We start from the raw sequence: 14,734 nt of genomic DNA, 5'->3' as shown, positions 1-14,734 counted from the left end.
CTGCAATCCATTTTTAATTGCCTGGCAGCAAATTCCAAAAATACATTTAGTTTACTTAAATAAACCAGGTGAAGCAATACGTACCTCACCTCGAGTGAGTTGCCCGGCTGTTTTGTGTATTTTACCACATATGGCGGCCCTTGGTAAAAAACGTTGAAAAAAGTTTGGACACCCCTGGTCTAGACAGTGAGATATATGTTAATCTCCTGAATGAAATGATTATGTTCATTTTGGATGAGAAAGAGTTGAGGAGAAATTGTTGGCTATTTTCAAACATCTCAAGCATTATCATGTGGTTATTTAGATATGTTTATTGTGATTCCATAAAATAGAACTGGAACTCATGACTAAACGGTTACACCAGGACCAGTTATGGATTTTATATAAAGAACTTTCTAATAACTAGTGTGTCTGAAACTGAAATGAATGACGAGACTAGATGCCCTTCAAGGTCCCTTTCCTATGCTGTGAATCCTTCATTGGATGATCTAAATGTTGGGAATGGTATACTATGGAGAGAATTTGTTTCCAGCTTGATAGCCATGTAAAACTGAGGTCATTTGGGACACCCAGGCTAGGTATCCTTATTTATTTTTTAAATTAAATCTTGGGAAAAATATATTCTGTCAATCACTGAGATTAATAGTTCTATTTTCTACTCACTGTTTTTGAGAAAATTCCATTACTAAAGTAATTTGTGGGGAAAAAGAAAACTAACTTTTCAAGACCTTTTCCTTTAGGCTATCAAAGTAAACATTCCACGAATCCTTCACTTCCCAGCTTTCATAGGTTTCTAAGATTATGTCTCTAAAACACTGACAGGTAAACATTGAAAATGATGCAATTCCTAGGTTTGATAATGGTTGATGCTAATTATTGAAGTAAGAGTGTAATCTGACTAGATGGAAGCAGTTATCAAGATCAAATTCTGTATTTCTGTGCAATCACATCTTTTGTGTGATATTCAACTTAGGAAATATTATAAAGTTAAAATAATTACATATTTTATTTAACAGTTCAAAAGCATTGTTCAATTAAATGATTCAACACAAATATTTATAGTGCATTCTATAATCCAAGCAGTTTGCACACAGTGTGGATACAGTGGGAGACATGGCATGGTCTTTGCACTCATAGAGCTTATAGTCAAATGGAGGAGATAGGCAAGAAAACTATCAATCACAGCTTTGAAATTAATGTTATGATAAGAGGCGGAGCACAGAAGGGGTTTAGGAGCTCAGAAAAGGGTGACTAACCTAGCCTGGACTTGGGAAGGTTTGGGATAAGGACAGGGTATGTTATTGATCACTTTTCTTTGTCAATTTAGATATGACTTTTCTCATTTAATCTGTCAATGTGGTATGTTTGTCCCGGTCTTATCTGCCCTCACATCCATCCCTCACTTTTCCTCTGTTTTGCCCTATAATATACACAGGCTGAATCCTGCAGGCTGTAATTCTTAAGCTGGCCAACATTTTGCTACCAACTGGGTTTTGCCAACAGGTGGACCGACAGGAGATTAGAGCCCAGGAGAATGAAGAAGGCAGTATTTTTCCCTCTTCCTCTGCATTAGTTGGTTTCCCCTTCAATGGCTACATATTTTCCATGGCTCTAGCCCCATCGGGTTGATCCACCATGGCTCCAGATCTTGTTGAACTCAACTCTTAGGCACTCGTAACACTATATCCTCTCTTTGTCTTCCCAATCTAGAGATGGGAACGACTTCTTCATTTTGCTAATTATTGGGTTCCCCAACTCTGCCCTGTTTAGTTTCTCTAGCACTTGTGTAACCAACTCTCTGCATTAAATTGTCTCTGTGTTAAATATTTACAGTGTTTTCTATTTTCCTGGACAATTCCAGACTGTTACATGTGTGGCCAATTATAGTGACAGATATTTTAGTATTGAACTTCATCACGTTACTGGGGTAAACCCAATTCTGTCACCAGCAGCTAAGCATGTTTAAGTATCTTCTATAATTAATTTAAAAAACAAAGCTGAAAAATACTGTAATACCCCTGGATCCTGAAACCTCCTCCAAATACCATTCTATATCTCTCATCCTCTTTATATCCTATTCAAAACTAATTTTTGCATTCCCTAGTTTTCGTATATATTTTGAAAAAAATCTAGTAATGTAAGTAATAGGGTAACATATTGAAATTTACTTGTGTGATGCCGCCCAAGCACTACTCAGAAGAAAATATATAACCTTAAATAGATGTATTAGAAAATAAATATTTCAAACATCCAAGCCATTTAAGAAGCTAGAAAATAGCATAGTAAGCCTAAAAATATAGAAGGTAGGAAATAACGAAGGTAAATAGAGAAATAATGAAATAGAAATGACTAGAGCCAAATAACTAAAGCCAAATCTTTGAAAATGCTTATAAAATGAACAGGTTTTGTAAATTTGATCAATTAGTAAAACTAAAAGCAGAAATAAATGATACAACAAAGAAAATTGTAGAAAAGATAGATGCAGAAAAGATGTTAAGTATTATAAGAGAACACAACAAATATGCCTTTCTCTCAGGATAACCAAATGATAGACAGGGAACAATTTCTACATATAGAAGTACTTTGATAATAAACTAAGAAGGAATGAGAAAATGATCGTTCTTCCATCCCTAAGGGATTGATAGATAAGTGTGACGATCAATGACTGTCAGCATCAGCACAAAGAGAGACCACCAGACACTATGTGCCTCCTAATAGAAGTACACATGATCACCAATGGAATAGTCTTGTAAAACAAAAACCAAAACAAACAAATCTGATCAAGTACCCACCTCTAACTAGCGAGTAAAGAATACGGGGGACTGAAGAATACATTAAAGGACACCAAGTTGTTAGAATCTGCAAACTCTAGTCTATGAGAAGCAGGACAAAACACAAGACCTCTATATGTATTCTTTGAACAATAAAAATTCATTACAATGAAAAAGAGGTGATATGGGGAGAACCTCTGGGTTAAAAATAACTTAGGGAACATAATCAACAATCCCAATGTATTTGGGTACCAATTCAAGAACACTTATTTCATATATATATATATATATATATATATATATATATATATATATGGCCATCAGATAAATGTGAAAGATAAAATGGGTATTTGATATCAATGACTTATGTAACTTTTTAGAATTGATGACTATGTTGAGTATATATTTTCTAGAACAGTCCATATTGTTTAAAATGCATACCGAAATACTTAGAGGAGAAATGGTGTGATGTCTTGGATTTGCTTGGCATTATTCCAGCAGCAGAGATGGGGGTATAGTTAGAACCAGACTGGCCATGTATTAATGATTGTTAATACTGGGTATCAGGTAACTGAATTCATTATATTATTCTCTCTACTGGTGTGTATATTTTAGAATTTCTGTAATAAAAAGTTTTTATTATAAATATGCCATTAAGCTTGATATCCTTAGTGAAATGGATAACTTTTTAGAAGAAAAAGGCCAACTCAATTCATAAAGAAATAGAGAATTCTAATTGAATAATACAAATTGAAACCGTATTCAAAGCTCAAGCCACCCTTAAATGCTCCAGGATAGGCAGAGTTGAGGGCCAGTTCTACCAAATGATTGGGGAGAACTAAATCACCATCTCATGTAATATCTTCTAAAGCACACAAAATAATTTGACTGTTTCTCCCAGGCTAGCTCTCCTTGATTCAAAAACCAGATGACTCCCTATGAAAATAACACTTGAGCCAAGCTCAACCACACAGCAGCAAATACCTTACATAGATTAATGGCATATTCAACACACAGTGAATTAAGTGAACAGACTGTATATGAGGAATGAAAACATAATTAGAAAAAATTTTTTATTTATGTTTTAAGTGTGTTTTTCCAGGACCCATCAGCTCCAAGACAAGTAGTTGTTTCAATCTAGTGGAGGCCGCAACTTACAGTGGCCCATGTGGGGATTGAACCAGCAACCTTGTTGTTAAGAGCACCGCACTCTAACCAACTGAGCTAACAGGCCGCCCCCACCACCCCGAAAGCATAATTTAACATTAGAAAATACTTTACATTGTAATTCCCTACGTTAACAAATTGGAGGAGTATATTAGTTTGCAAGAGCTGATATAATGAAGTATCACAAGTGGGTGGCTTAAACAACCAACATTTATTTCCTTATAATTCTGGAGACTAAACGTCCAAGATGCATGTGTTGGCAGGGTTAGTTTCTTTTGAAGCCTGTTTCCTTGGCTTGCAGATGGCTGTAGTCTTCCTCTGTCTTCACATGATATTTCCTTTATGTGTATCTGTGTTCTAATCTCTTATTAAAAGGACACACGTCATATCAGACTAAGGCCATTCTTATGACCTCGTTTTACTTTAATTACCTCTTTAAAGGCCCTATCTCCAAATACAGTCACATTCTAATATGCTGGGTTTAGGACTTCAACATATGGATTTTGGGGTATGCAATTCAGTCCATAACAGGAGGAAAAATCATTAGATTACATCAATGGATACAGGCAAAAAACAAAACAAAAACGGCAGAAAGAAATTCAATACAAGTTCAAGGGAAATTTTGTAGCAAACTGAGATTACAAGGGAACTTCTATTTCCTAAAATCTGGACAGAAAAAGGAGGAGAAAAGTTTTTAAACTTCCTCTTCTGCTCCACTGCAGAAATCTGAGGCTGTACCTAGGACCACGTATACCTGTAGCCCTGGGGTAATGTCAGGACAGTAGGAAAGATTGGGTTGATTGAGGCAGTCTGACTTGAGTCTGCTAATAATCACCTAAAACCACTCCAGTGAGAATGGGTGGATCTTTCTTAAAAATATATTATAGCAGAATCAAAGAATGAGCTAAAAATGAAATAGTATGTCAAGCAATCACCAGTAGTAAGAGTAGGTATTCTTTCATGAAACACACACACACACACACAAACACACTTTCCATGTGCATTTGGTAGAGAGGTACAATGTGCAATCTATTTCTCACTATGAATGGGGGTTATAAAAAAGGAAAAAAATCACTGCCCTGGACAGTACAGTGTTAGATCAGCTCACAAGAGGCGGAGCATCCTGAGATCACACTGTTCAGCCTCTTCTATGTAGAAAACAACTTTTTTTAGAATAAAAAGTTTCCAACATCTAAGTCTGGCTAAGAGACCCTATGGGAAGTGGGGTTACTTCTCTATCATGGGTGCAGCCACTCCCCACCCGCCATCTAGACTGGACCCAAAACCATTCTCTGTAAAAATTGCACTTGAGCAAACAGAGCTGGCAGGGAGGGATCATTTCCCAAGTAGTATTAAACTGAGAAATCAGGATACAAGATGAGGAAAGGATTGAGCAGTCTACCCGTTCCAGAACAGAGGGTACCCCACAGAATCCTGCCTCACTGCTGATGTCAGTCCTGGGAGACTCCAGGCAGGGGTCTCAGGCTGAGCAGCACCCCTTGTTTCCAGCTTGGAGGGTGTCTCAGGATGATGGAGGCCTTGGTCTGAGGACGGCAGACATAGGTCAGCAGAGGGGGGAGTCCCAACCTTTCCAGGTATTCAAGATGAGAACCTGAAGAAAGACGCCACAGCCCTGCCCTGTTTCTGTGGTTAGTCCTGGGAAGCCCTAGGGCGTGATCACTAGATGTCAGGAGAAGAGGGAAGGACAGGTATCTCAAGGTAAAGACCCTGAAAGAGGACCAAATGGAACCCAACCCCAGATAGAGGAGGTACCACGGAATACAGATCTTTACCTGCTTTCACCCCTGGGAGGCTCTAGAGCATGGTGTCTAGATGTGGCATTCCCTGACTTCCCATTAGGGCAGCAGGGAGAGGTAAGGACTTTGCTGTGAGGGGCCTGTTTTCATGTCAGGTCCAAGGAAGGGACTCAGGCCATGCCAGACCTGCAGAGGGGGGACACTGAGAAAGGATTGAGGAGACTTCTTTCCCAACAGAGGGGGACCCACAGAAAGCTGCCCATGGTGTCAGAATGGGAGGTCCCAGGCATAAGAGCCCTATACCTCACATCCTCTGAGAAGGGGAGTCTCAGGGAAATGGGGGCCTTGGACTGAGGGATACATCATTAGGTCCACCAAAGGTGGGATATGCAAGGCCTATCAGGGGTAAATAGCAGGGGTGCCAAAAAAATGTATTTAAGTGGACACTTTGGTCAATGTTGCTCAAGCAGCAGTTCACCATAATCAGAAGTGTCTGGACGCCGATGGTAACCACTTTGAGCACCTCTTGTCATTGCAGAAGTCAAACAGGACTTGCATTCATCTTTTGTTATCGGTATATATTATTACAATTTTAGTAATTTTTTCCTTTCTTAAAATGTGTATACATTTTTGGGAGAACACTCTGTGTTAATACCTTGGACACGTCTGAGGGTAAGCCTACATTCTCAGATAGTTTGTGTGTGGGGGAGGGTCCCTTGCCTGCTCCTGTTGTCAAACTTGGCTACCGTGAGTCAGTGGCCAATCTGGTGCTCACTCACTACTTCTACCTTGATGTTCTTAGGGTGAGGAAGGGCTTTATCAGGGACCCAAGAAATGAGGTCTGCAGAGGTAAGTGGCCCAGGCAATACCAGCAGTCCAATTGAAGACTCCCGGCTAGGATTCAGCGGTTTTTCCACCCCAGGGGGTGCGATCGCATTCGCACCATGTCACTTAAGTCGTTACTGGCAGTTGACAGACAGCGTTTCCAGTTGTGGCATTTAGGGACTTTCATGTCAGGAGTCTGACGGACGTGAGCCTTTCTCTGAGGGATGCAGTCTTAGATAAGAAGAACGAGAAACTTTAGGCTCTGCCGGTGGCAAGGTGAGGACCCCCAGGAAGAAGCGGGAGGCCTCCCACCGCAGAGGATGAGGGCCAAGCTGGGTCCTGCCTGTGCCCTCAGTCCTGGAGAGGCCCAAGCAGGGGAGGTTGGATGAGGCCTTTTGGGCCTTTCGTCTTGGGCATCTGAGGGAGGTGAGGTTTTTATTGGAGGGGCCCGTGACAGTTGAGGGAGGAGTCCCAGGGTTTCTGTAGTCCTGCCTCCCTCACAGAGGAGACCTTCCACGACAAGGGGAGTGGTTGTGGGGGCGAGGCCCTGCCCTGCGCTTGCTGTTAGCTCTGAGCTACCCCAGGCCGGGTTCCGGAATACGGTATGTCTCCAACCTGAAAGCCCCAAGGGGAGAAGTTCGTATATGGCGCTTTGCACTTATATTTTCGGCGTCCGGGGCATGTGAGGCTTGGTATAAGGGGGTCCAATTCAGGTCAGTGTCTAAAGGGAGGACCCTACGGGAGGTGAGAGTGACGCCTCCACCCCCCCCCCACAGGAGAAGGGGAACAGCAGCCCCTCCCCCCACTTGTCCTTATTCTGAAACCTGGGAAGGCCAGGCAGAGTACCCGTATGTTTTTCTCTGACTTGGTCGCGCGCGCAATCAGAACGAGGCACTTCAGATCAGCGAGGGAGGAGTCCTAGGCCTGGCCAACCGTCAAAGCCGGGACCCCGAAGGAGGTGTGGAGACACTGCCCCCTGCGGTAGAGGTACCCAGCCCTCCCCTTTCCCTGTAGTTCGTGGGAGGCCATGAGCACGGTTCCCAATTGTGGCAGTTCGGGACTTTGGTCTCGGGAGTGTGACGTGAGTGAGTCTTTCTCTGAGTGGTGCAAACAGGTCAGAAAAGGGAGGAATTCTAGGCTCTGCCGGTGTCAAGGTGAGGACCCCCAGGAAGAAGCGGGAGGCCTCCACCGCAGAGGGTGAGGACCAAGCTGGGTCCTGCCTGTGCCCTCAGTCTTGGAGAGGCCCAAGCAGGGGAGGTTGGATGAGGCCTTTTGGACCTTTCGTCTTGGGCGTCTGAGGGAGGTGCGGTTTTATTGGAGGGATCTGTTACAGTTGAGATGAGGGAGGAATCCCAGGGTTTCTGTAGTCCTGCCGCCGTCACAGAGACCTCCCACGAAAAGGGGAGTGGTTGTGGGGGCGAGGCCCTGCCCTGCACTTGCTGTTAGCTCTGAGCTACCCCAGGTCGGCATTCCCAATATGATGACTCCAACCCAGGTCCTGCCTGTGCCCTCAGTCCTGAAAGCCCCAAGTGGAGGTATTCAGATATGGCGCTTTGCGATTTACATTTTGGGAGTCTGGGGGACGTAAGGCTTAGTCTGAGGGGGTCCAATTCAGGTCAAACTCTTATGGGAGGACCCTACGGGAGGAGTGAGTGGAACCCCCCCCCACAGGAGAAGGGGAACAGCAGCCCCTCCCCCCACTTGTCCTTATTCTGAAACCTGGGAAGGCCAGGCAGAGTACCCGTATGTTTTTCTCTGACTTGGTCGCGCGCGCAATCAGAACGAGGCTCCGTTCTGATTGGCCAACCGTCAAAAGCCAGGACCCCGAAGGAGGCGTGGAGACACTGCCCCCTGCGGATACAGGTACCCAGCCCTCCCCTTTCCCTGTAGTTCGTGGGAGGCCACGAGCACGGTTCCCGATTGTGGCAGTTCGGGACTTTGGTCTCGGGAGTGTGACGTAGTTGAGGCTTTCTGTGAGTGGTGCAAACAGGTCAGAAAAGGGAGGAATTCTAGGCTCTGCCGGTGTCAAGGTGAGGACCCCCAGGAAGAAGCGGGAGGCCTCCCACCGCAGAAGGTGAGGACCAAGCTGGGTCCTGCCTATGCCCTCAGTCTTGGAGAGGCCCAAGCAGGGGAGGTTGGATAAGGCCTTTTGGGCCTTTCGTCTTGGGCGTCTGAGGGAGGTGAGGTTTTATCGGAGGGGGCCGTGACAGTTGAGATGAGGGAGGAATCCCAGGGTTTCTGTAGTCCTGCCGCCGTCACAGAGACCTCCCACGAAAAGGGGAGTGGTTGTGGGGGCGAGGCCCTGCCCTGGACTTGCTGTTAGCTCTGAGCTACCCCAGGTCGGCATTCCCAATATGATGACTCCAACCCAGGTCCTGCCTGTGCCCTCAGTCTTGGAGAGGCCCAAGCAGGGGAGGTTGGATGAGGCCTTTTGGGCCTTTCGTCTTGGGCGTCTGAGGGAGGTGAGGTTTTTATCGGAGGGGCCCGTGACAGTTGAGATGAGGGAGGAATCCCAGGGTTTCTGTAGTCCTGCCGCCGTCACAGAGACCACCCACGAAAAGGGGAGTGGTTGTGGGGGCGAGGCCCTGCCCTGCAGTTGCCGTTAGCTCTGAGCGACCTGAGACTGGGTTTCCCAATATGGTGTGTGTTCATACCAGGACCTGCCTGTGCCCTGAGTCCTGAAAGCCCCAAGCGGAGATGTTCGGACACGGCTCATTGCGATTTATATTTTGGGAGTCTGGGGGGCGTGAGTCTTGTTCTGACGGGGTCCAATTCAGGTCAGTGTCTAAAGGGAGGACCCTACGGGAGGTGAGAGTGAAGCCTCCACCCCCCCCCACAGGAGAAGGGGAACAGCAGCCCCTCCCCCCACTTGTCCTTATTCTGAAACCTGGGAAGGCCAGGCAGAGTACCCGTATGTTTTTCTCTGACTTGGTCGCGCGCGCAATCAGAACGAGGCTCCGTTCTGATTGGCCAACCGTCAAAAGCCGGGACCCCGAAGGAGGTGTGGAGACACTGCCCCCTGCGGATAGAGGTACCCAGCCCTGCCCTTTCCCTGTAGTTTCGTGGGAGGCCACGAGCACGGTTCCCAATTGTGGCAGTTCGGGACTTTGGTCTCAGGACTGCGACATAGATGAGGCTTTCTGTGAGTGGTGCAGACTTAGGTCAGAAAAGGGAGAAATTCTAGGCTCTGCCGGTGTCAAGGTGGGGACCCCCAGGAAGAAGCGGGAGGCCTCCACCGCGCAGGGCTCACCCTGTGTCAAGCTGGGTCCTGCCTGTGCCTTCAGTCCTGGAGAGGCCCAAGCAGGGGAGGTTGGATGAGGCCTTTTGGGCCTTTTGTCTCGGGCGTCTAAGGGAGGTGTGGTTTTTATAGGAGGGGCCAGTGCAAGGTGCACGGAGGGAGGAGTCCGAAGATTTCTGTAGTCCTGCCTCCGTCACAGAGACCTCCCACCTGGGGATGTTGGTGGGGAAACCCTGCCATTTATTTGCTGTTAGCTCTAAGAGATAACAGGGCAGGTTGTCAAATATGGTGTGTCTGGCCTGCCAACTGTCAGTATAAGGGACTCGAGGCTTTCATTTCCAGGTGGAGTTGCGACCAAAGAGGGAATTTTATCTAGTCTGCTAGGCACCTCTGAGAAAGCCCTTAGGGAGCCCTGACCAGAGAAATCGTGCCGCACTTTCGCCCTCCCTGCTGGCGGATGCCCAGCCCACACCACCGACCCTTTTGCCAGCCCTTTTCCTGCCCTATGTTGTCAGCCCTGGGAAGCCCCAGCCTGGACCCAGACTTCCATTGTGGGAGTCTGAGGAACATGAGGCTTTTTCTGAGGGTTGCAGTCTCAGGTCAGTAGAGGGAGGTGTCCTATGCTCTGCCAGGCTTCAAGGTGAGTGAGGAGTGAGTGGACCTCTCAATCTCTAGATGGTAGGAGCCCCACAGAAGCCTGTCCTTCATGTCAGCCCCAAGAAGGTTCTGGCAGGGCTGTGGAATACAGGGCATTTTCTCTTTTTACTTTTTTCTGGAGTGTCCCAGGGAGGTGAACGCCTTAGTCTGAGCTGCTGACATCAGCAGAGGGAGGAGTCCCAGCATCTGTGAGGAGTCAAACTTAGATAAGAAACTTGAAGGAGGTCCTTATCTAAGGGTACCCCCCACTGAGGCAGAAGGGGCCTCACAGAAACTCCACTCTAGACACTCATTCCTGCCCAGATGTGGTGTGCCCTCACTTCCTGCATTGGGTGGGTGGAGGTTTCTTTGGGAGATGAGAGCCTTGGTCTGAGTGCAAAGGCAGGTCAGCTTAGGGAGCCACATCAGGTCTGAAGAGGGAGGAATCCCAAGCTCTACCAGGAATCAAGAAAGGACCCTTGGTAAGGACCAAAGGTACTTCCCACCCCAGAAAGAAGAGACCACACAGAGTCTGGCTGACTTCAGTTCTCATCTCAGGCAGGGTTGGCTGGATATGGTATGCCCTGATTTTCTCCAAGGTTGAGGGATGTATCTCAGCAAGGTAAAGTCATGTTCTGAGGGGGCACTGTCCAGTCAGCGGGGGATAGCCTAGGTTGTGCCAGGAGGAAACATGAATGCCACGAGGGAGAACTGAGGCTAGCCCCACCATAGAACCGATGGGGACCAGCCCCTGCTGTCAGCACTGGAAGGACCTAGCAGGGGTGGCAAGACGTGGTGCCTCGTCCCTTTTGTCCAGCGATTCTCAGGGAAATGAGGGCCTTGTTCTGAGGAGGTGTCAGTCTGAGGGGGAGCCACATCAGGTCAGCAGAAGGAGGAGTCTCAGACTCTGCTAAGGTTTTATGGTCAGGAACCCGAGTGAGGACTGAGGGCACACCTTCACCCTAAGACTGAAGGCATACCCAACCCTACCCTGCCCCTGCTGTCGGCTCTGGGAGGCCCTGAGGCACAGTGGCTGGGTATGGTGTACCCTCACTTCCTTCTTGGTGATCTTAGGGAGGTAAGGGCTTGTTATGGAGGGGCCAGACTCAGGACAGCAGAGGGAGGAATCCCAGGCCCTGCCAGGCATCAATATGAGGGTTGCGGGTAACTCATAGGTAGGAGAGAGGGATCCATACAGGCTTTAGCCCATCCTTGCTGTCACCCTGGTAGTGGGGAGGGTTCGGGAGCTTGTTAGAGGAAAGCTGAGTACCTTAGCGAGCACAAAAGGGATCGTCTATTCTGGAACAATGGAGACCTCACCAAGCCTTTGGGGAGCTCCAGGAGCTGTGAGGAGAGGCCCTTGGTGTGAGGCACCTATCCTCAAGTCAGCAGAGCAGAGGAGACCCACGGAAAGCTAGGGGCCAATGTGAGGTATACACCCTCAATGTCTACCAAGGACCCCACAGAAGGGACCCCAAAGTCCCTGACCCAGCCTGCTCATAGCCCCGGAGGCCTTGGGCTGTGCTGGCCGGCTGCACCCTGAGGAGTTTTTCTCACATCCTCCTACAGGTTCCTAGGAGACAAACCATTCAGGAAGACAGAAGCCCTGTGAAACCTTAAAGTACTTCCTACAGAAGAGACCTGTAAGTCCACCTTTGTGAGAGCTGCTAAGTGTACTTTTCTCTGCTGAGGCCGCTCACCCTCTCCCTCTCTCCCCCAGGCCCGTGGGATTACATCTCCTGTTCTCCTGCTCACGCTTCTACTTGCTGCCCACAACAAGAGTCATCATGTTTCGCTCTTCAAAGCGTCCACGCCTCACATTTGAGAGAAACGTTCAGACCCAAAGTGAGATACAGGATTTGAACGTAGTACAGGTTCCCATAGATGAGGAGGATGAGAATGAGGATATGTCCTCTGTTTCCTGTTGCTCTTTCACCTTCATCTACCCCTCCACTTCCTCCTCCTCTTGTTCCTCTCCTGTGATCCTAGGCACCCCAGGGAAGAAGGTGGAAGAGGAAAAGAAGGAAAAAGAGCAGGAGGAAGAAAGGGAGGAGGAGGAGGAAAGGGAGGAGGAGGAGAAAGAAGAGGAAAAGGAAGAGGAGGGGAAGGAGGGAAAGGAGGAGGAAAAAGAAGAGGAGGAGGGGAAAGATGAGTGGTGTGCTTCTGAGACATCAAGAGCTCCCCAGACATCCTACTCCTTCTCTTCCTTCTCCTCCTCCACATCAGGGATGTCATCAGTTGGAGGTTCCAGCAGCCAAGCAGATGAGGATACAAGCTCTTCGAAGATCTCAGTAAATGCCGAAACCTTGCGTAGAAGCCTGCTAGAAAAGAAAGTGGCTGATTTGGTGCATTTCATGATCCTCAAGTATCGATTGAGGAAGCTTATTACAAAGGCAGAAATGCTGAAGGTTGTTGTAAAAAGACGCAAGTATAAATTTGCTATGATTTTCCAGAAAGCTTGTAAATGCTTGGAGGTGATCTCTGGCATTGATGTGAAGGAAGTGGACCCCACCACCCACTCCTATGTCCTTGTCAACTCACTGGATCTCACCTATGATGAGATGCTTAGTGATGACCAGAGCATGCCTAAAAACGGCCTCCTCATGATCATCCTGGGTGTGATCTTCACAGAGGGCAACTGTGCCCCTGAGGAAGACATATGGGATTTCCTGAATATCATGGGCCTGTATGTTGGGAGGGAGCATTTCATTTGTGGGGAGCCTAGGAAACTTCTCACCAGAGATTGGGTGCAGGAGAATTACCTGGAGTACCGGCAGGTACCCAACTGTGATCCTCCTCGCTATGAATTCCTATGGGGTCCAAGAGCCCACGCAGAAACCAGCAAGTCGAAAGTTCTGGAATTTTTGGTCAAGGTCAATGCGACTGACCCCATTTCCTTCTCCTGCTGGTATGAGGAGGCTTTAAGAGATGTGGGCAAGCCAGCCAAGGCCATAAGTCGCCTCGTAGCTCGTGCTACTGCCATGTTTGTTACACAGCATTAGTTAGCAGCCTCTCCTTCCCCAACTGAAGAAAGCCTGAATCTTCACTCTGTTTGAAGAGGGCAGTCACCATTCTAAGTAGACGAAGGTCAGAGTCAGGGTCAGGCTGGGGAGAACACAGTGTACAACTTTGTGTTCCTGTTCGGTATGGGTGATTTAGAGATTTATCTCCCCCCCCCCTTTTTAGATACTTTTCAAATGCTGCTGCTTTTAATGGAAGGTTTATTAACTTTAGAATCTAAGTGAATAAATGACATTGTTCACACATACATTGTTGTTTACCAAGTTTAAGAATAAGTTTTGATATTTTGTAAAACAAATTGGGGAACATCCCATCTTATTTTGTGATCTGGAACAAGGTAATATGACACTGGAATAAGAATTTCCTTGAATGTGAAACAACTCTGCAGAAAGTAGAGGAAAAAAATGTAACAGATGGTTAATTTTTTGATTCCCTTAACCATTTTAGTTTACTCTGTAAAATTCAAAGATACATGCCTGGATATGCTTGGCTTATTCAAGAAAGTAAGAGTAATCTTATTAAATGTTAATAAATGAGTTTTATAAGTGTTCACTGTCTCATTTATTTGCCAAACATTAATTGTATATTTTCTCTTTGGAAAGCACTCTGTTAATGTGGACATGCTAGGATTAGCAAGACACAGTGTTACCCAAAGAATCATAGAGGCTAGGAGCAGCAATCACTTCAGGAAGATGGTGAGATGTCCTCCAATACCTAAAGAACAAGTGAAAACAAGGAGTGAGGCAGTGAGACTCCAGATGTGAGCAGTTAAGTAAAAATACCCTGAGCCAAGGCAGTCGGGCACCTTGGGAAACTGCTGTTCCTTCCATGGGAGTGAATTACATGTTAAGCTGGGGATGATGGCAGGGGCCGTATTCCCAGACAGTGTGTCTTAAAAGTGAGAGAAAAACCTGGGGTGGAAAACTGTTTCATAGTTACTTTTGGATGGTGGATAAACCAGAGCGTAATCTCCACCTGGGGCAGGTATGGAAGGTTGTTGTCCTGTGGAGTTAACACGGTGTATGAACTAGGTGTCCTAGACACATCCTCTACAGTGGCCACTTGAAGATGGGGTGACACTCCCTTAAGGTAGTGCCCAAGAATCCACAAGGCTGGCACTTTTAACTGGCTATAGAAATCTAGGTAGACCTGTTTTATTTTGTCTTTAAGTACTTTAAAGAGATTTTTCCACTCCTCTGGCTTTCTTTTTCTTGTTTTGGTAAAATGAATGTAACAAAATTGACCATCTTGTCAACTTGAAAATTTACAATTCAGTGACAGTTACAATGCAATCATCACCACTATCTAGTTTCAGAAAT

The 14,734-nt window shown here is 46.6% G+C and overlaps 1 protein-coding gene across 1 annotated transcript; it reads left to right on the top strand.

Moving 5' to 3' along the window:
• The first annotated feature begins 11,966 nt into the window (after positions 1 to 11,966).
• LOC308495268 (melanoma-associated antigen 10-like) lies at positions 11,967 to 13,963 on the top strand. The gene is made up of 3 exons (XM_081043186.1): positions 11,967 to 12,037; positions 12,115 to 12,239; positions 12,621 to 13,963. The coding sequence occupies exons 2-3, from the start codon at positions 12,182 to 12,184 to the stop codon at positions 13,394 to 13,396; spliced, it is 834 nt and encodes a 277-aa protein (XP_080899312.1). The 5' UTR covers positions 11,967 to 12,037; positions 12,115 to 12,181; the 3' UTR covers positions 13,397 to 13,963.
• Positions 13,964 to 14,734: the final 771 nt, after the last annotated feature.

This window comes from Rhinolophus hipposideros (genome assembly GCF_964194185.1).
Source record: "Rhinolophus hipposideros genome assembly, chromosome: X".
NCBI classification, from domain to species: Eukaryota; Metazoa; Chordata; class Mammalia; order Chiroptera; family Rhinolophidae; genus Rhinolophus; species Rhinolophus hipposideros.
The sequence above is the reverse complement of the archived record's forward strand: the minus strand, read 5'-3'. Positions and strand labels throughout refer to the sequence as shown.